The sequence below is a fragment of the Anabrus simplex genome, chromosome 14, assembly GCF_040414725.1.
Source record: "Anabrus simplex isolate iqAnaSimp1 chromosome 14, ASM4041472v1, whole genome shotgun sequence".
Taxonomy (NCBI): Eukaryota; Metazoa; Arthropoda; class Insecta; order Orthoptera; family Tettigoniidae; genus Anabrus; species Anabrus simplex.
The window spans coordinates 67,493,470-67,516,674 of NC_090278.1; the positions used below are offsets into that span (position 1 = coordinate 67,493,470).

Here is a 23,205-nt window from a genome sequence, read left to right on the forward strand (position 1 = left end):
TCGGCAGGGTCGGGAATTTTAACCGTAATTGGTTAATTTCTCTGGCATGGGGGCTGGGTGTATGTGTCGTCTCCATCATCATTTCATCCTCATCACGACGCGCAGGTCGCCTACTGGCGTCAAATCAAAAGACCTGCACCTTGCGAGCCGAACTTGACTTCGGACACTCCCAGCACTAAAAGCCGTATGCCAATTATTATTATTATTTATTATTATTATTATTATTATTATTATTATTATTATTATTATTATTATTATTATTATTATTATTGTGCTTTTACGGCCGCATTGGACCGCTGTAATCAATTTCTGTCCGGTCTTCTATGATGTTTTATGGTTTTTTTCTTTTCTGCTCTTCCAGTATTTCTTCATTCTATCTCATCTTCGTTTTTGTTCTTCTGAAAGTACCCTTTTAGTTGTTTCTCTTTTATCAGTTTTTGGTAGGAATGTAATTTTACTATTTTTCAATTTATCTACTTTGATTTATTATTTAAATCCTCCGGTGTTATGTCTAATTTTTTCATGTCTTCTTTTATTTCTTTTTCCAAAGCTTCTCCAAAATTCCGCGTATTAACCTGTCTTGCAGTACCTACTGGGTGGATTGAGTAGCTCAGTAGTTGCTGCTGTTGCCGGTCCCAAGCCCGGGGAAAGGAGGGGGGTTGGCTCAATGCCGTAAAATGACATCCAGAAAACGTCTTGAGGCAACCTCTATGGTTCACAACCATAGTTGAAACTCGGAGCTTGCTCCATCCATGCTTTTGACAGTCAAGAATGGGCGGAAAACTTTTCACCATAGTATAAAGTAAGTTATTTACGCCACATCAACGGGAAGCGTTTACCTTACGAGTGAGATGTTTACTTCCGAACCGCGGGCGAGGACTGAATTTTGAAACGAGTTTATTGCGAAAATGTATTATAGTATTCTCTTTGGGAGCTGATGGCAGTGATAGTCATACATCGGTGGAGGGCTGACTTTCTGAAAAGTTGGTCACCCTGCGATACCGACTTTAAATTCCAATAACCAGAAGCCAAACTGCTGGAGCTACACTACTGAATACCTTGCCACACAATTCCATTACCTAGCATCATCTTCTAGTATTTCTACCAGATCATCATCCACCTCAGTACTGTGTAGAGATGAGAAGAATGCAAGGATGAGGAATGTGGCCTGCAAACACGAACTTCCTGTTCTGCCCAGACAGATCAGCTCTTATCTACTCTTCTCTGCTACACGAAAACATTGACTCACACTTCGCAGTTTGCTGGATTACAACTGACAAGAGCGAAGAGCTGCCAGTAGAAGATAATATAAAGTCGCCTGGGTAGTAGCGGAGTTGCTATGGTAACCATTCCGTCACTGGCTCTGCTGGTGAAAACCCCTTCGCCCCGTGCCTCACCGGGCATGTGCATTCTTCTGATCTCCCAACAATACTAAGCATTCCCATTCACCACTCAGCTGGTTAAAGCAGATCATTTGTAGTCGCCACCAGTCGAATATGGAATTCCCTACCTGCTGAAATTAGGAGCGTGTCAAACCACCTCCCCTTTAAGAAACTCTGTCAAACCTGGTTAATAAATAATAATTCATAACGTGCGTAGGATTAGATCGTAGCCAAGTTATTAGGTTAATTAAAACCTTTAAGTGATACCTTAAGATATTAAATTGTAGATCAGTTATTTAGTGTATATTTAACTCATGTAGGTGTATGTATGGTCGCACAGAATAGCAGGCTTCATATCCTGAGTCCCGCCATATAAAACAAGACAATAATAATAATAATAATAATAGGCTAATACCGAGCTCCATAGCTGCAGTCGCTTAAGTGCGGACAGTATCCAGTATTTGGGAGATAGTAGGTTCGAACCCCACTGTCGGCAGCCCTGAAAATGGTTTTCCGTGGTTTCCCATTTTCATACCAGGCAAATGCTGGGGCTGTACCTTAATTAAGGCCACGGCCGCTTCCTTACCACTCCTAGCCCTTCCCTGTCCCATCGTCGCCATAAGACCTATCTGTGTCGGTGCGACGTAAAGCAACTAGCAAAATAATAATAATAATAATAATAATAATAATAATAATAAGCCTTTTCCCTTGATATTTGGCATAGTTCTGCGTTGATAATATTCTCATGAATTTGATAAGTTTCCGTCTTCAAGATACTGGAGTACAATTGAGAAAACTACTCCTTCTTCTGGTGTAAGTTTTAACCCGATATGCTTACATCTGATAGTTCGTGCTTGCGAGAATATTAGCCATACTCCTGTGTTTTATATTGACAAGACTCAACTCTTATCTTCAGATAGGCAGCTGATACGACGGCGTGCACTAATGGTCTTTGAACCAGTTTCCGAAGTGTATCTGATTGCGTGCATACTGTTGGCTCAGTATAGAGTACTCGGCGACGAAGGAAAATAAATAAAAGCAAATATCGCCTCTTATTCTCTTTTTATTTTAATGGCTCACCACTGACCACTGTTGCCAGCTTGAAATTACGACAGAACCATCAACAAACTAACCTCAATGTATCAATGATGGAGGTTCCCTTATCAAAGTAAATGATCAGTCAACATATTTAATGAAGTCTGTTTTAAGCTCCATGAGGAATTAAGGAAATATACATCTTCGGTTTGCCTGGTGCAGGTCTTTCTACCTGACACCCTTGGGCGGCCTGCGCGTCTGGATGCGGGATTATGATAATGAAGTAGGGAGAGATGAATCCCGGTTTCGGCACGTAGCCTACTACTCTCGAATAATACCAAGGGGTCTGCTCAATGCTTTGCGTCGCCATCCAACGGCCGAATCACCATCAACAGCATTATATCCCCTCACTCCATTTGAACACTGCGAAAAGGTTTGGATTTGAATCCCAGCTTTTGGCATGCAATCTAGTGATTAGAAACTGTCTACCACCAACTTTCCTACCCTGCCGGCCAACAATTTGATGGTAAATTTCTTTTTCATCCAGGCTAAGTGGCTCAGACAGCTCAGACGGTTGAGATGCTGGTCTTCCGACTCCAAATTGGCAGGTTCGATCCTGGATCAGTCCGGTGGTATTTGAACGTGCTCAAATACGTCAGCTTTGTGTCGGTGGATTTACTGGCACGTAAAATAAGTCCTGCGGGACTAAATTCCGGCACCTCGGCGTCTCCTTAAACCATTGTCTACATAAGTTTGTATGTAAATATTCAGTAGAGTTTATGTACGCATGTGGAGATGGAGGCACTTCCGTGTATGTGGGGCTTGCCCTTTCTCCATCTACCACCCCTAAATTGTACATGTACAATTTAAGGAAAATAAATAATAATAATAATAATAATAATAATAATAATAATAATAATAATAATAATAATAATAATAAAAGTAGTTACTAGGACGTAAAGCCAGCAACATTATTATATTTTTCTTTCGACCAACGGCACTCGAACCTGCTAACCACGGTGTCAGACCTTTTAGAAAAGACCAAGTTAGCTACTTATAAGCAATCTGCCGCTTGGTGACAGCCCTTAATGCAGATAAATTGTAAGTGATTGATGGGTCGCATGCGGCACGATGCTTATCCGCTCGGTCGCTATTGGCACGATAATGGCCGGGTCGCATCCGGCACGGTCGCATCTGGCACGTAACCCTTCGTTTAGTTTACCTTATCTTGGGTGAAGACACAACTTATCAAATGGCAATTTGTTTGTCAACGCCGGATGCATCCGGCACGGTTACAGATTATGCGGTCGCTAGTGGCACGGGTCGCATGCGGCACGGTCGCATCTGGCACGCCACCTTTAGGGTTGCCCTTCACCTTTCGGTATAATTGAGGAAATTGCTTAAGATGCGACAGCACTTGCGGAGGAGAGATGGCTTTGACGACATACTTAATGCTGTCATCCGTATCTACTTAGAAGTTAATGAAATTCAGAAAAATTCAAACAAATTCAGTTCAGTTCTGCCTCATTACAACCAGTGGCAGGCAGGTGCATCCGATTGTTGTCAGCAAGGAATTGGTGCCAGAACTGCGGCTAACCAAAACACGTTTCTTTCGGTCTCTTCTGAATTCCCTAGAAGTTGGGAGTACTGAATTCCGATATACACTATATAATGCAAGCTGAAATATTATATAGTACCAAATCTTCGTCATTTATATATAAACGTGAATGCTACTAATACTTTCATTAGCACAAACAAGGAAATCGTGGGATTCTTGTTGAAAATCACTGGTTGTATCATGCTTATGTAACAACGGTTGCCGTAATAATTAAGAGGCGAATTCCTCAAGGCGGTTTTATTGGCCCTTTGTTTTCTTTTATATATAAATTATATGAAAAAAGAAGTGGAATCAGAGATCAGGCTTTTTGTGGATGTTATTCCGTACAGAGTAATAAATGTCGCAAGATTGTGAGCAGCTGCAAAATGACTTAAATAATGTTGTGAGATAGACAGCAGGCAGTGGCATGATGATGATGATAAACGGGGTTAAAAATAAAGTTGTGAATTTCACAAGTAGGAAAATTCCTCTCAGTTTTAATTACTGCGTTGATGGGGTGAAAAGTTCCTCATGGGGATCACTGTAAGTATTTAGGTGTTAATAAAAGGAAAGATCTTCATTGGGGTAATCACATAAATGGGACTATAAATAAAGGGTACAGATCTCTGCACATCTGCACATGGTTAATAGGGTATTTAGGGATTGTAGTAAGGATTTAAAGGAGAGGACATATAAGTCTCCGGTAAGACCCCAACTTAAGTATGATTCCAGTGTGTGGGACCCTCACCAGGATTACTTGATTCAAGAACTGGAAAAAATCCAAAGAAAAGCAGCTCGATTTCTTCTGGGTGATTTCTGACAAAAGAGTAACGTTACAAAAATGTTTGGAAAGTTTGGGCTGGGAAGACTTCGGAGACAGGAGAAGAGCTGTTCGACTAAGTGGTATGTTCCGAGCTGTCAGCGGAGAGATGGCGTGGAATGACGAATAAGTTTCAGTGGTGTCTTTAAAAGTAGGAAAGATCACAATATGAAGATAAAGTTGGAATTCAAAAGAACAAATTGGGGCAAATATTAGTTTATAGGAAGGGGAGTATGGATTAGAATAACTTAACCAAGGGAGTTGTTCAATAAATTTCAAATTTCTTTGAAGTCATTTAAGAAAACGCTAGTAAAACAATAGGTGGGGAATCTGCCACCTGGGTGACTGCCCTAAATGTAGATTAGTATTGATTGATGTTTCGATATCACACCGCGATCGATTACACTACCTACCAACTCCATTACAATCGATCTGGTCCAGCTCTTAACAATTCCGTTGTCAGTAACAGTCTGTTAGTCACCACGTCAGGATATAACTGGACAAGGAGGGATTTCAACCCGCCACAGAGAGATTTTTTTTTCTCTGTGGTTGTATTTTTCCAACCTTACTGTGTTTGACCCGTCCAAATGCCTTAGCTAGAATTATGTAACACGGAACTGTAACTCCATCATATGTCTGTAGAGATGGGGAGATTCTGAACGAGTGATTCAAAATGAACGAATCATTGCACTGAACGATTGAATCAACTTGTTTGTGAATCGAAATCTGAATCGAGAGATGGCAGCCGCAACGCGGCAACTCGTTCCTTGGTTCCTCGCTCGTTCTGATTCATATCGCAAAATCGGGTATCCACCATTTTTGAATCAATGACTACTTGTGAAGAACGACTGTTATTTTTTATTTATTTATTTATTTATTTATTTATTTATTTATTTAAATAAGAAATTATCACGTAGTTTCAAGTCACACACTTCTCGGAACTTTAATATACACTCAACTTCCAGCTCGTTGCGAAATGTTAGGTTAAGTTTACTTCAAGGTTTCCGTTCCCGTTCTTGTTCATATCTACTATAAATTTCAAATTCGATTCTCGTATAGTTAAGGTTGGAAAGGAATACAAGACACTGGCGACTGTAACCTCTAAAAAGGATATTACTCTTGTTAAACCGCTATCAATTATTATTATACCTTGAACATTTCACTTCTTGTAACCTGTAAACATGTAAAGCAGTAGCAGTTATAAAGAACATAAAGGAATGGTTCATCTGAGTCCATGGTTTCGCTTTCAGCTCTCCGTCACGTGGTATTGGAATGAACGAATCATTTTAGTGAATTGGTTCTTCTAAAAGAATCAGATTCCCCATCTCTATATGCCTGGATTCAGCTCTGAAACGGTTAGCGGTATACCACGAAGGTAGGTCGTCACTCGTGAGTGATACATTATCACGCCCAGTTGAGTCAGACGAGCGATAACCTTATCGTAAAAAGATGCTAAGTGAACACAAGCCAGGCACTTTCTAAGTTGCTTAGACTCATCACCTGAGCTTTCGGATACACACATATCTAGAGATGGGAATTATAGGCACGAACAGATTAGAATGCAAATGTATTTGAACAAGGCGCAAATGTGTGTTACCCGCATGGCGGTTCTGCGGTGAGATTTGCATAAATATTATCGATCTGAATTATCAAAACCCCTAAACTTTATGCAACTCCCCGACGTATCTGTAGAGCGGCTAGATTTCACTTGCGCCTTGTTCAAATACGTTTGCATTCTAACCTATTCGTGCCTATAATTCCCATCTCTATAAAACATCTTCAATATAGAGCGTCTTCCCTTTAACGTGGCTCGAAAACCTCTAATTGTGCCAGAGCCACTGAGTTCATCAAACTCAATTTCAAGTTTAATCTAACTTCTACCCCGTGTGAGTGGTGGACGCATACGAAGAATACTTCGACAGTATCCCCTGCCTGTCGTAAGAGGCTGCTAAAAGGGGCAACAAAGGGATGATGGATTTTGAACCATGAGCTAACCTGTGATTTGTACCATCACGTGAGAAACGCTATGGGTCGACTTCACTTGCGATTAGCACCACTATGTGAGGAGCACCGCGAATCAACATTACTTGTGGTTAGGAACACCATGGTTCTACTCTACCAGCGATTAGTACCATTATGAGGGCCCGTGACCTCGATTTTGGACCCCTTCAGACAACAAGCAGTATCTCTTTAGGATTTTGCTTCGCAAGCAATCCCTTGCTCAGTTTATAACATTTTTTGAAGTTATTTTGTGGGAAGGTGGGGCTTTGCGGGTTGGATCCACTGATTGTTGTAGGTTCATAATCATTGTTCATAGGCGTTTAGTCGGGGGATGGATTTTGGAATTATTTTAACTTTCAGTTTTGCGAGTTGGATCCGCATAAATTCATATTCATTCATCCATTCATAATCATGTTTTGAATTCTGGTCAGTGGATGAATTTTGGAATTTTAATTGTCATTACACTTCTCAGTTCATACCATTAGAGGCCGATGACCTAGATGTTGGGCCCCTTTAAACAAGAAGAATCATCATTTAGCTTCCAGATAGAAATAACTCACTAAAATTGTAAAGGTTTATATGGATTTTTCTGTACCTCATCTGGCAGCACAGTAACGTGATCTCGACGCGTTACAAGTTGCCGTGGCCTTCATTCTGCTCTGTTCCACTGACAACAGCAGCAGCACTCGGCTGTCGTAAAGAGAATCGAAACTGATGTAAACATAGAACTCCGTTGTCTCCACGTTAATTGGTGAATCAGCAATCCGACAAGAGCTACGTGAAGTTGTCTACAAGAACTGTCATATCTCGCCTGATTGACGCGATCACAACAGACTGTTGCCGGATGCTACTTATGAAAACATGTAGATGACAAATAATAATATACCGGGAGATTTGGCCGTGCGATTAGGGGCGCGTAGCTGTGAACTTGCATCCGGGAGATACTGGGCTCGAACCCCGCTGTTGGCAGCCTTGAGGATGGTTTTCGGTGGTTTTTCCTATTTCCATAGCAGGCAAATGCCAAGGCCACGGCCGCTTTCTTCCCAGTCCTAGGCCTTTCCTATCCCATCCTCACCAGAAGACTTACGTGTCGGTGCGACGTAGGCAAATTGTAAAAAGAAATGAAAAAAATTCAACTACTGATACACTCATGGTAAAGCTTCCGTTCAGCCTTCGCAAACGGAAGAGTCATAGTCCGAACGGACGATGTCATATAGGTTAGAGATACAACGTGGTGTGAACAGACAACACGGCTTGTACAAATAGCTTTTTTTTAAAAAAAATAATTCTTACTAATTTCCAGTCTCAGCCGGCTAAAATGGAATTAAAATGTGAATTTTTCTCCTCGAAGTTGGGGTGGAGTGCCCCCCTAATCACCGCTACTATATAAAGTATCTTTGTGTAAATGAAGTTAAATTTAAAGGAAATTAAATCTTCTTTTTTCACTGCTTTTCCCACATCTGTGGGGTCGCGGGTGCCAACTGTGTCGCAAATGTGGATTTGGCCCTGTTTTACGGCCGGATGCCCTTCCTGACGCCAACCCTATATAGAGGGATGTAATCACTATTCTGTGGTTTTTGGTAGTGTAGTGTGTTGTCTGAATATGAAGACGAAAGTGTTGAGACAGACACAAACACCCAGTCTCCGGACCAGAAGAATTAATCAGAGGCGTTTAAAATCCTCGACCCAGACGGGAATCGAACTCGGGACCTTCTGAACCGAAGGCCTCAATGCTAACCATTCATCCAATGAGTCGGACTTAAAGGAAATTAAATATTATTCACAAATTATACGAATACAATCAAACATGGTAACATTACAAAATTCTGGGGTTTTTTATTCACTGAATTCAGTATGACCTTTTGTGGCTAGGGGGTTCTTAGACTTCAATGTGATATGCTGATGGGGCCTCACACACAAAGTTTGGGAAACCCTGGACTTCATAGGAAGAGGAGTTAGGGATTGGAATAATTTGCTGAGGGAGATATTCAATAAACTTCCAAATTCTCTGCAATTATTTAAGAGCAGGCTAAGTAATCTAGGGAATCTACCACCTGGGCTACTGCCCTAAATGCAATTTATTTATTTATTTATTTATTTATTTATTTATTTATTTATTTATTTATTTTACGTGTGAGGAATTTGTGCTGAAAGTTAGGCTGTACCTTGTTACAGCCTGTATAACAGTATAATGACTCGGTATTTTCATGTGCTATTTTACGCTGTTCAGGTATTCACGCGGGTGAGAAAAAAGTTGGATCAGATATTTACTGCATCATAATTCAAGGCGTAGTGTTGCTGCAACTACAGCCGTGAACATCATGTTAAACAAACTCTACATCGGTGCGGTCGAACATTATTCACATCAATGACAGCTCGCTGTGCATGAAATGCATGGTTAATTCCATATCGGAACAGAAAATTGTATCATTATTAATTCACGAATAAATTACGGGACGGTAAACTATAAAATAAATACAGATTGTTATCAGATGATAAATACGACCAGAGAGGGGGATCGTAGTTTTAAAAGGCCATGAATGCTGGCGTGATATTAACATAACGTGGATGAAGATAGTGTCTGATGCAAACAAAAAGAGTGCCCCCAATTTGTTCGTAAATGTGGTTTGAAATAAAAACAGAACACAAACGAAGTGTAGATGCATTTTAATGTGAATAACAAACGAATTAATAACATTAATATATCAAACAAATTAATGGCGAAAACTCGTACAGTTAGCTGTCGTTCTAAAACAAGTTGCTGTGTACATACATTTTTCGAGTTGGATTACAAGAATTGAGACTTTCACTTACACGCTTTAAATTCTAGTGTTGGTAAAATCATATCAGTGAATTGTTGAAGTTATTGTGACAGTGGAACAGTTAAGTGATCGTGACTTAGCTCACTACGGTGAATTAGAAATTCGAGTGTTGTTAGTGCTGTGTGTGAAGATCGTGAGTTGTGGGAGATATTTGTGAATGCATCACTACTCGTCAGTTGTTCACAACAATGGAGTACGACTTTCCCATCGTGGTGGAGGACTACGATCGCGCCGATGAAGTCACTATCGTGGAAACGGAGCTGCACGACTTCGTAGTATGGTATTTAGTTCGAGGTGAGTCATTTGTCAATCACAGTATTATTGTCTAATGAGGTGTGACTCAGGAATGATGTCACTTACTACAAATAAAAGTTAACTCTTAACTGTGTTATCTTCCTTCCTTTGAGGATCTCGAGCGACTTCCAACGCTGAGGGACTGTTGTGAATCGAGATTTTGTGCTTTACAGTACGTCGCACCGACACAGATAGGTCTTATGGCGACGATGGGGCAGGAAAGGTCTAGGAATGGGAATGAAGCGGGCGTGGCCTGTGGCCTTAAGGTACAGCCCCAGCATTTGCATGGCGTGAAAATGGTAAACCACGGAAAACCATCTTCAGGGCTGCCGACAGTGGGGTTCGAACCCACTTTGTCCCGAATACTGGATACTGGCCACACTTAAGCGACTGCAGCTATCGAGCTCGGTCGAGAACTTTAATTATTTCCAGAGGTCGTAAAGAGTAATCAGAATTTCACATGTTTTAGTTAGTTTTCTTAATCCTGGAACAACCCTGGAAATGCAAATATGGCACTACAATTGCCACTCCCTCCGGAAGTGGAGTTTCTAAATCTTAATGTACAGTTTTCCCAGGAACCATAAGAGCTAAAGTAATCAGACTCACAAAGGGAGGCACTGCCTGAGAAATTAACTTAGGGTGTAGGCTTTGTGCGGTGAAGGATTGCCAAGTGTCCTGTACAATACGGGATTTCCCATATTTGAAGGTCTGAATTACTGTCCCGTTCAACAGCATACGGGAAGCCCTTCCACCACCACCACATATTTAAACAGTTCACTTCTGATATGGTTAAAATGATCTATTTGTAGTGGATTTTCATTGAAGCAATACTTGAGCTTGAAAATAATAAATGTACTATTGTTGAAACTGATGATACAATATCAAAATTGAGGTACAGGTTAATTTGCAGGAAAGGTGATATTTTTTCCAGTGGGGTAGTTAAGTCATTAATAGATAAACTCCTTCCAAACCTCCAGAATGAAGTGAAATCTAACCTAAAGAGCTTACACAATGATGCAATAAAGTATCTGGAAAAAGTTTGACTTTAGCGATGCGAAAGCTTCTTTTTCAGCAGATATGTTTGGTTCTATCCACTCGCCGAGATATCTGTCTGTATCTGTCCATTCGATTACCCCCTGGTTTACCTTTTTTTCTACCTCTTAGGGGTTCGATAACCTATATGCTAGGCCCTTTAAACAATAAGCATCCTAATCATCACTTTGGCCCTTGTTTGATATTATTATTATTATTATTATTGTTATTGTTATTGTTATTGTTACGGAGTTTTCCGTGGTAGGTAGAGGTGAAAGAAGGTGCGGGTGTGAATAGGTCTCCAGCTACGAAAGCAAAATTAATTTAAAATTTAACAAGGTTATATTTTCTTTTCAAAAACAAAGAAATAACAAGCATGGCAGGTACAATGTAGCAAATCAAAAAGGGTAGTTACAATATTTACAGGGATTGGGCTTCGCGCCCAGATTTTACACTGCTTGGGCAATCAGCTCAGTTTTACCCCAAACACGAGTTTTAACAGAGGGGCAGAAAACCCCATTCATACCTAGGAGCCCTTGCTCCAAATTACACAGGAAAAGCCTCCACGAGGCATACAACATTCAATTTTCAAAGAGCCACTCGCTCTCAGAATTTAAACCAAACTCCACCTTCAAGTTGTCCTCAACGAACATAAACACAGGGGTAAAATACCCAATCTACTGAGGTCTATTAAATGAAAAGCAGGTTAATTAAATGACCTCTAAAATAACAATTTGAGAGGAGGCGAGCTTGCACTCCTAATACACTTTGATTAAGACCTACTTGGCACTAGGCCGTTAATACAAGGGCTAATCCCATACTACCGAGGTGACTTTAGAAAAGAGCAATTTGTTTTACATTAACGAAGAATAGGTTGAGAAAATAAGTTCACCTCAAGACAATGTGAGTTGGAGCTCGAGAGGGATAGCACTCTCTATCCCAATATGCAGCTTAAAAGAGAATAGAAGAAAAGATCGTTACATTTTAGGAAAAGGTTACATGGAGGAACGCTTCGCACCCGCCCCGAGAGTTAAACTGCTGAGCTAGCAAAGAAAGAATTTATTAATCGGCCATTACCTTATTGATGACCGCTGCCGAGGAAAGAGGCGCTTCCCGCCTCCTGCTATGTACCTTATACACTGAAAGATGGAACAGAAGTGGCCCGGAGACCCTAAAATCAGCAGTTTATATCCTCTCGCGGAAGGTTCTAGGCGTTAGGGGAATGAAAACACCCTCCCACAAACTTTTTATTGGCTCGGGTACAGAAACATATCCAAGTTGGGGGAAGATACATCGGATTGGTCGGAAATAACTCAAATTCAGGATTGGTTAAATGCAAAACAAGGGGAAAGAGAGGGGTATACAGCCAACTTAAACAATAACTGAAAAAAAATTTAGCAAAGACAAACATTTGAAATAAAAATTTCTCCAACAAAATAGTTCTTTGACTCCGCACTAGGTTGCACTATTGTTGATCTTCAGTAGTGTCCTCTAGAAGAGAAAGTTCACACTTCTTACTTCAAGTGAAACAAAACCACATCAAAAATGACAGTTCAAAAACTCAAAATTTTCCACGTGGTGACATCTTCTGAGAAAGTAGAGAATTAATAGCGTAGATAAAGTTCAGACTTCCTCCAGCAGAGGAGTTTCAACTGGCGCACGTTTTAAATTAGCGGAGTGGAGGTGTACCGCCCGGTACAATTATTATTGTTATTATTATTATTATTATATTATTATTATTATTATTATTATTATTATTATTATTATTATTATTATTATTATTATTGACGAATAAACTTCAAGATGTGTTTTAAAGAATAATTGCTTTTCATGACGTATCAGAGGAGACAGCGAGCGTAGATGAGTAAGAACTTCGCAAAACATGAAGTTCACTTCCAATTGTTCTCATTTCAATCTGTATGAACCCATCGGGTGTCTAGTCTACTGCAATATTTGTTTCTCTGTTTTTTTTTTAATGTGCTATGAGGGACTTTTACTTAGCATTACTTAGCTTTCTGTTAAAGACCATCTCCAACACCATCAGCGTAGAGGACTCCGTTACGATTGGCACCACAGAATTGTTAGCAGTGTGTTACCATGGTTTCCAAGGTTAAGAAATGTTCGTGGTTAGCTGGTCACACAGGGCTTCCCCGAGTCAGAGTCGGGCGGGCAGCAACACAGCAGAGGAGGCCATACAACATGGCCGCCTGGCCTTGACATTGATGTAGCACCGTCATATACCTGTTGCCGACTGGTTCGTTATTTATGTACGAGATAGCATTCCGCAAAGTGGGAGGGCAGCTTCCTGTCAGTGGATGTGTATAGCTCGTCGCACTGTTTGATGACCATGAAATGTATTGCGATATGTAGGCTTGTTCGCATTCCTCTGCTTACGGAAGTTCCGAATATTCCCACATCCTGAATACTTCAACACGGAAGCTGTTTTTGTTATTATTTATGGCGAGCAGTACACCTTTCTCAAGGTTTAATTAAGTTCATATTTTTATAGCTCAACAACTTAATCACAATTCGTTGTATTCTTTCCTGAGCGTTGTGGTCTTATTAACTACACTTGTTCAGTTTTCAGCTCGAAACTGAAATTGTGGCTATTTCGATACCGGTATTAAAAAAAAAAAAATTTGAATTTTGTACTTCGAAAATTGTTCAGTTCTTCTTGTTTCAATAATGTACATACAGTACTTTCAAAGCTCCGGGAAAGTGGTCATCAGTTTAGGCCTAGTAGCGGCGAATAGGAGTTAGAAGTGGCTGTGCAAAAGTGTACAGATAAGAGAAAGTACCCTGGTTTGTGCGCTATAGCGGAGGGGAGAATCCTTAAAAAAGGGGGGGGGGGGTTGATGGTTTATCAACTTGAGTGCGGTAATAGTTTTTTGAGATTTTTTCTAGTTGCTTTACGTCGCACCGACACAGACAGGTCTTATGGCGACTATGGGACAGGAAAGGGCTAGGAGTGGGAAGGAAGCGGCCGTGGACTTAATTGAGGTACAGTCCCAGCATTTGCCTGGTATGAAAATGGGAAACCACGGAGAACCATCTTCAGGGCTGCCGATTGTGGGGTTCGAACCTGCTATCTCCCGAATACTGGATACTAGCCGCACTTAAGCGACTGCAGCTATCGACCTCGGTTTTTTGAGATTTTGATTGAATACTATACAATAAAACTTTTCACCAAAGGAACAATATTACACGTGTAATACAATTAAATAGAAGTACGGTGTCATTATACAATGAAACCAACAGACACTAAAGAGACTGCCAGACTGACGAATGCACGCGACAACTGGGTGTATCATACCTATGTCCATGACTTTGGCAAAACTATACCCCTGCTACCCTTCCTCACAGCACGGGCAAAGTCCCCACTACTTGGTGTTGCGCTATACAAATCGGTTAGCCGGGACTAAAGATATTTTTGCGTATTTCCGCTAATAATTTTGTAACTAATTAAAGAAAATAATTAGCTGATAAGACAGCAGGACTTGTACAAATTGCTTGTTTCAATAATTCCTTACTTTCAGCCGACTAAAATGGAATAAACATGTAATGTTTTCTCCACAAAGTGACCTATATTGACCAACACGAGCTAAAACTTTTATCTTGCTTTAAAGTTAAAAAAAAAAAAGATATTTGTTACATTTGTATTCACCTAGAACATTATCTCTGTTGAAAAATTTTACCGGAGAAAGGTTGGCCAGTAAAACAGGAAATCTAAGATAATATCCTTTCAAGATGGCGGCTCGTAGACAGCTGGAATATTTAACTAGAAGAGAAAACCACAGCGACGAGGAATATAACAAAGATTATGCAAAAAAAATCCTCATTAGGTGGATGAAAAGAACGTCCTGCACACTTCGAAGACTACGATGACACTAATTTTGAAACAAATTTTAGGTTATCTAAAGCTTCGACACTGTCTTATCCACGATCGAACATAACCTGGAATTCCCAAGACGTAGGTAGACCTAAGATGAATTCTAGATTATAGCTTGTACGGTACATGACCAGTGTTGCCAACTTAGCGGATTTTCCGCTAAATTTGGCGGAATTAGAAGACTGATGCCGGAGAAATATATCATTTAGCGGACAGCGGATTTTTTGGCGGAATTCTAGGCAGACCCTCCGATGAGGGTGGGCATCTCTTAGTTGACGAATGACGACAGATAATGAAACTGTGAGAGAGTAGCATTTATATTTATGCTATGAAGGAAGACCTTTTAATGAACTGGCCTGTTCTACGTGTGGCCCTTGAGGTAGGGGATTCACCTAGTTTGCACCCGGCAGTAAAACGCTTACTAGTTTTAGCTCGCCGGCTTGCAGGCAGGGGTTTAATCTCAGTGAAACTCGCAGATCAGATGAGTGTAGACATTTACTTTTATTATTATTATTATTATTATTATTATTATTATTATTATTATTATTATTATTATTATTATTATTATTATTATTATTATTATTGCTCATTTTGATTGCTCATTATTTGAGATCGGATTTCTTGGCGGAATTTTAGCGGATTTAAGTCGTATTTAGCGGATCTTGAAAATATAAGTTGGCAACACTGTACATGACTGGATGACTTTTCAATAAATAATTGAGAAATATCGTCAAACGGGGTTACTTGGGACTACAGTCTAACTTGGGACAGTTTGGACTCCATATTTTGGGAGCTCTTTTTCAGCACTTGCTTCAGTGAGTACGCACCAAAATACGACAGACGAGTGAACCACAACGTTTGCTAGCAATATGTATATATTTCGAGGCAATATTAAGGTAGGGGTATTACTGAGGTTGAATTTATATGTTGTAGATCGTTTTCAAAGAAAAGGACCATAAAAACTTTTGGTTTCGTGATCATTAAAATCGTGTACGACGAAGGCACTAAGAATCAGAAGAAAAAGTTGTTTGTAAGTAAAGTTCTTTCAGTAGAAAATTATGGAATTCCTGCGAAGCCATGAAGAAAAAAACCCAGAATATTTGTGTTTCCTACAGTTGATGACACAGTCGATGTTAGGAAAAAGCAAATCTTGAAGGTTATTGTGCCAGTTAAGGTAATGAGTGGAGGTAGATATGTTTTCAATGTACCTAACTTTTTTTTTAATCAACTAGGCTACGGTACCTATGTCTGTATTAAGAAATTATGTAATAAATAGAATATCAATGCATTTCTTTTGACAATTAATTCATTATTTCCCTTTTACTTCGTCACTGTAGTGTCCCACATAACCTAGATATTGTTTAACATGGGACAGACACATCAAAACAGAAGAGTATTATGAAGATCAAGTTACTGTCCCGCAGTAACAAAATTGTACATTTTGGGTAAAATCAAAAGCCGTCCATTAATTAATTGATGAAAATGGACATTAACATACAGTCACTGGGGTTTATGTAAAATTTTTAAAAAAGGACATTTAATTTCCAGGTTCTAGAGGCATTTGAAAAATAACTGACCCAACTTTGACGGTACTGCCTTATTTTTGAATGAAATATACAACGTGTGGGCTATAATTTTTGCTATTCTCTGTATGATATTAATATTTTCTGCCACCACCAAATTTAATAACAATTCACTCTTCTGGAAAGTCATTAGGCTTCTTTATTCGTTTCTGCTCAATAGCGAATATAATTTGACAAATTATTTGCAAACCCCGAATGTAATAAAAAACTTGTTTACATTTCGATGGTGGCGGCAGCACGTAGTCATTTGTTTTCCGTGCGTCAGTATGAAAAATTTAAGGTTTAACTTCAGATTGGACGAAAACTGAGTTTGGTAAACCGAGATTATAAATTGTGTTGTGAGTACAGAAGTGAGTTACCCGAGATAATGACATTATCCGAGTTTAGGAAATCTAAGATCTTGAAGGAGGAAAGGAAGATCTTGAGGAAAATTTTGGGCCCAGAGAAAAAAGAAGGGTATAGACTTAAATCACGCAAAGCTACTGAAAGACTGTCCAGCCTTGCCGCAGTCATCAGGAAACGAAGACTGAAATTTTATGGACACAGTCACAGACTATCGTCTTCAATGCTAACCCACAAGATTTTGACATATACTGAAAAACTGGAGAACGTACCATGGATACAAGATGTTAAAAAAATAATCTGAAAAAGGCCCATATAGAAACATCAGAAATACTGGACAGAAACATTTACCGTCAGAAGATAAATAGATGGGTAGTAAAGCCAGAGAATGAAGTCTCTAAAAGATCGGGGACTAAGTGATCAGAGGAAAGAAAACAGGCACGCAGTGAAAGAATGAAAGCAATATGGTCTGTGAGAAAGGCGAATCATAAACGTAATGCGTGATCCAACATGACTCATACGTAAATAATATTAACAAAATAATATTAACAAAATCCGTAAACACGTTTATAACACATTCCTCATGCCACACCTACGTACGATTTCTCATGACGCGGACATAATACCCAAGGCATGTGGAGCAACAATCGGGGGTATCCCTTCCCCTCCCCTCCTTATCTGTAGTAGCTCAGTGACACACACACATATTGACGTAGCACTGTGTAGTCACATCTCAGTTACACAAGATGTATTAGAAGTACTTGAACAAACGATGGGGACGAGCTCTTCACGCCAAAACAATGGGGCAAAGAGTCTTATAAAAATACATGCTGAACTGGAAGAACCAGGCAAGGAGTTAACATTACAAATGTAAACATTTTCTATATCGGCAAGATTCCGTGCACTCTACTATTATACACTTAACTCTCGATTAACCGGGATAGTGTAGGGTTAAGGCTTCCCGGATAAGTAAAATCGCCGTTAACCCGCAAAAGGTTAAAAATAGAGCGGGCGTACTGAAAGTAAAGTTTAAATGTTAATAAATTATACTACTGTATTTTTTTTTTGTTAACTCACCCAATACGTTTCAGTAAAAGTAGCACTTAGCACAAATAATAAATGGTAAAATAAACGGTACTTTTCGTTGAAACTAATAAGGCAAAGAGAAATATTCTGACTACATAACTTTGTTTGTAAAAATAATCAGTCATGGTTTTCTGCTTCTATACCGAGGAACACTTTTTCTTTATTTTGCTTCTCAAGTTTCTCAAAACAAGTTTTTCGGTGATGAAAGCATCATTCTGGCAATATTATCGCGACCCTTTGTAACTCTGTATTACTGTAACTCCTAACACACCTGCATTTTTCTGTTTTTGATATCGCGGTTAAGCCGCACCGCGGTTTATCCGATTACGGTGAATCGAGAGTGAAATGTATACTCAATGTGACCTAATAAGACGGACGTTTATTTAAAACACAATAAATGGGCGTATAAACTAAAGAATTCACTTTGTAGAAGTGTAAAATTTCACTCATTACTCCGCTTAAGGTCTGTTGAACGAGTAAACAAGTTAGCCTGTTAACTTGAACCATTAGCACGTGTAGCTTGTTTGTTTATTTATTTAACACTACACGGAATCAAATCATAACGCCGTCAGTTCGTATTTAATATGTAGAGTGCCAAGCAAAATCTTAAATTTCCTCTGTGGCCCGGAAATACATTTTTACTCTGGCATTTCACTTGCAATATCACCCCTTGAGAGGTCGTCCAGGTTGCAGATTCCCTATCAGTTGTTTACATTGTCCCTTGGTAAATTATTCCAATCCCTAATTCCTCTTCATGTGGGTGGGGGACGCAGATAAAGAATATATCCGCGGTATTCCCTGCCTTTCGTAAGGGGCAATCAAGGGATGATTGAATTAGAACCATGAGACTACTTGCGATTAGTACCATCACGCAAGGAACACCATGGGTCGCCTTTACTTGCTAGCAGTACCACAATATTAGGTACACAATAGGTTTGTGATCAATAGCAACAGTGGGTGGTTCACAATGGGTTTTACAGTACCCGTAATTATACTATATGCGGAACACCACGGGTCTGTGCGTTGCCTGTCATTAGTACACCTATGTGAGGAACACCATGGGCTTGCTTTGCCTAGGAGTGGCGCCATTATGTGAGAAACTCCATAGTGCATTACCTGTGAGTAGTACCACTATGTGTGGAATACCGTGAATCTACGTTGCTTGTGTTTAGAACCGCTACATGGAAAATACCATGGTTCTACTTTACTAGCGATAAGTACCATTATGAGGGGCCGTTGACTTCGATTTCGGACCCGTTTAGAGAGCAAGCATCACCGAATAAGAGTTGTGCTTTGGAAGCAGCCCCTTGGTCATTATGTACTATTGTTTTAAGGTAGTTTCTGAGAAGGTGGGTCTTTGCGGGTCAGATCCACTGACTGTTTTAAGTTTGTAATCATTATGCATCATCGTCCTTTTTAATTTTAGCCAGTGGGTTGATTTTGGAATTATTTTTAACTTTTATGTTGAGAGTTGGATCCGCTGATTAATTTATATTCATATTGATCCTTCATCATCACGTTGTGAATTCTGGTCATTGGAAGAATTTTGGACTTTTAAATTTCGTCTCTTTCACACCATTGGGGGCCGACGACCTGGATGTTAGGCCCCTTTAAACAACAACAACAATAATAATAATAATCATCTGTAAATGCTCTAGTGAGCCAGAGAGAACTATTGTGTCGTGCTTGTTTTAACTTAACGCCGTTATAAACTGCGGGTTGCCTAAATCCGATGAAATAGGGACGGTTGGTTCACCTGCCATGTGAGGGTAGGAATCGTAACATAGGTATATTTTTAATATTTTTGTATGGAGAATAAAGTTTTTAAACCTACAGCTTTTCAGTTCCAAACTCTTGTTTTCGTTTTGTTCTGTTGACCCGTACTCTTGCCCGTGCGGTTCGATCATGGGCTCTTAATAGATTAATGCTACAGGACTGTTATTTCTTGCTGCGCAGATGTCTGGACACAAGTGAGTTGACCCTTGATTGTTGACAGATGTTCAGGTGTGACGCCAGAACACGTGAACTGTGTGTGGTTGGAAAGTTCCTGGTCCAGCCTTCTGGTGTCATCTGGTCTCGTGCGTCCATTTGTTTAGTAATTCCTCATTTGCATGTTAAGTCTTATAAATCACCCTACAATGACGTGAAAATATGTTATCCCTCTGCACGGCCAGAAGGGGCTTTGGTCTCGAACCCCAGCGGAAAAGCTGTTTTATTTAATACACTACCTGTTGACAATTACAAGGGCAGTCGAAGAGAGTGAACAGATGTCGACAACAGTTACAGTAGTATCCTCCTCCTTGGCTGAATAGTTCTTCGGTTCAGGGGACCCTGGGTTTGATCGGAATTGTTAACATTCATTGATTAATTCTTCTGGTTCGAGGGCTGGGTATGTGTGCGATATTAAGGGGCACTCTGGCGATAAACGGATATCTTTCACCTATTGCTCGATTTTCGCGAAACTTTGTGGGAATGTCACCTAAGTAAAAGTAGGGATATCACGAAAATTTATTCATTATACAGTTAATAGTTTTTCCAAAAAGTTTTTGAAAATATTTCTTGAAATTTTAATTCTATTTGTTTCATGAAATGTAAATTGAGGTGTTAATTAAAATTTGGAATTAGGTAGAAAATGCTTCTCTTAAAAGCACTGTCTATTGATTTTTCTGTACCCCATGGTGCTACAATCCGGAACGGCCTAGGCATACCAAGCAACCGCTGCTCAGCCCGAAGGCCTGCAGATTACGAGGTGTCGTGTGGTCAGCACGACGAATCCTAGACCGGGGCCGCCAACTCACCGTCAGATAGCTTCTCAATTGTAATCACGTACGCTGAGTGGACCTCAAACCAGATCCGGGTAAAAATCTCTGATGTGGTGGTGGTGTTGGTGATTATTGTTTTAAGACGAAGTACAACTAGGCAACCATCCTCTATATAACGCTAATCAGAGGGAAAAATTGGAAGGGATCCGACACTTCGAAAAATGAAGATATCGACCAAAGTAAGACAAGGACCACGAAGGGCGTGAAAATGAGACTCATAGCCCTCGCAAACCTAATAGCGTCGGGGTCGGAAAAGAACAAGAGTTGACCAAGAGAGGTCGGATAGGATAGATTAAAGTGAGGAGCCTGGCACAAGTAAGTGGAAGCAATGCCAGGACTCAGCTGAGGGCCCCGTGGTCGCCAACCCATAAAAATCTCTGACCTGGCCGGGATCTAACCCGGGGCCTTCGGGTAAGAAGCAGGCACGCTACCCCCACACCTCGGGGCCGGCTTTGCGTTTGTAAAATTATGTTCTAAAATTTTGAATTTAAAGATCCCTCCTACTTGAAATATTCTGCAATGAAACAATTCCATACACAGGCTTCGTAATATAGCTGTGATACATCTGTATGTTAGGTCATCAGCCCAGAGGCTGGTTGGATCCTCAAATAGCACCACCAAAGGTTATGCGGTTATAAGAAAACCCCAAAAACCAATGGCAGCGCCAAAATGAGGCGTACTAGGCAAGATGAGGAGTGAGGTAGTTTGCCATTGCTTTCCTCACTGGGTCAGAAAGTACTGTTGCAGCACGACTGCCCGTACATAACTCCCAGATGCACTAGTCATGCTCTGAATGCCATTACTCAGCACTACCCATACCCCAGCAACTTCCATATTGTCACAGCCATGGAAAATTGTGGGGAAAAAATTGGAATAATATATAAAATTGGTGGGAAAATGGAAGCAAAGCAGACGCGACTCCCATTTCTGCTGTGTGCAGTCTGGCAAACAAAGCATTATTAAAGTGATTAATTGTTTGAATTCAATTGAACAACTCCGTGAGAAAAAAGAAGAAATTAAATCCTTTCAATTTGTTATAAAAATGTTTTCGCCAAACTGACCAAAATATTGAATTTCATCTCCAGACTGTCCCCTTAAGGCTAGTTTACACGATGATGCTAGGTTTCGCAACTGGCTTTCATTTGAACGCGCCTGCGTGAATAGTATTTGCGATACTAAATTAACGACACTAGCGACTTTCGACTGCTTCCAACTTTTCGTGAAACTAATTTTTTTTTGAGGTTATAAACGTTTTGATCCGTTAAGTTACCTGGTTTGCGAAATGAAGTAGGGATGTAAAGAGAGCGCGAAGTGTCTCTACTTGTTCGCAGGCCAGACGTGTTGATGCGGGATTTTAAAAATAAAGTGGATTGCTCTACAGTACTGGTAATGAATCGATTCTAGAAAGTACTAATACGGATAGTCAGTCAGTTTATGAACTCAAAAACAAAATCCAGTATTAGCGCGTTCCATGCGGCAGTGAATTTTGATGATTTAATTTTACGTCGTATCGGCTCACCGGTGACCCGATGCTGCCTTTAGTTATTATCGGTTCGGGTCACCGGTAACCTGACGAATTCCACTTTGGTTAGTCCCTACTCTGAAATCCAAAACAATGCTGGAGCACTTGTGTGGCTTATTGTTTGGGGAGACATTACGATGTATTTACCTCTGCGACAGTTTTCCGATTCAACAAGTGCGTGACCCAGAAATGACACTGGAAGTAAATGTTAGTTTCTCGTTCATTGATCTGTTAATTATTTTCATATCATGCTTAATAACAAAATAATATCACAAAAGACGAGGCTGTACGTAGGGTCATCATCAGATACTGAAGAGAAATCACCATTACTGTCATAACGTTGTTCCAAATAATGAGCAATTTGTCCGGGATCAAATGCCGTCCTAAACCTCTTTCTTTTCCGTGCCACCGGTGTGTCAGAATGTGAAGGCTCCTGCCTAAAGGCTAGTACACACTAAGCGACAAAGTTGCGGAACACGTGTATCGCGACAAGTCCCAGGGATGTCCTGCGACACTTTTTCCGTGTTTGGGACTGTCAGGATACAAAAGTTGCATGTCGCAGGTCTCCCATTCGAAATGGGATACAGTGCATGATACAAATGCTGCGCAACATGATGTAGCCTGGACGTGTCGCGAGACAAAGTCCTGGGACCAGGGTTGCCACCCACAGTACTTTATTACTAGATCTAGTATTTCATTATCATTTTTAGTACGCTAGTTCTTTTAATGGAAATCTAGTACCTTTTACGGAGGTAGAGCATGCATTCTTCTACTGCAGCAAAAGAACAAAAAAAAATAGTTTCCTTCTAGGAACCTTATTTTTTATAAGAAAGAAATTGCTAAGAAGTTTCAGTGCCAAGTGCCTGTCTTTTCATGTTCAAGTTTGCGAACAGATTTTTAAGACGGTCGATTTTCGCGATCCTATTTTAAGAAATCTGTCCATGGCGAGCCTGAGAATCACTAAAGAGATGGCACTTT

General features: G+C 40.1%; 1 protein-coding gene across 6 annotated transcripts in view; it reads left to right on the forward strand.

Annotated features, from left to right (window-relative positions):
• Window positions 1-23,205, forward strand: part of mtd (mustard) — a 952,680-nt gene that overhangs the window by 518,870 nt on the left and 410,605 nt on the right. For 2 of the 6 annotated variants that reach the window (XM_068230248.1, XM_068230249.1), the window contains exon 2: window positions 9,066-9,951. The exons of the other annotated variants lie outside the window; for them this stretch is intronic. In XM_068230248.1, the coding sequence (XP_068086349.1) occupies window positions 9,846-9,951 (106 nt within the window). In that variant the 5' untranslated portion in view covers window positions 9,066-9,845. The remainder of the gene's footprint in view (window positions 1-9,065; window positions 9,952-23,205) is intronic. 6 annotated transcript variants of the gene reach the window in all.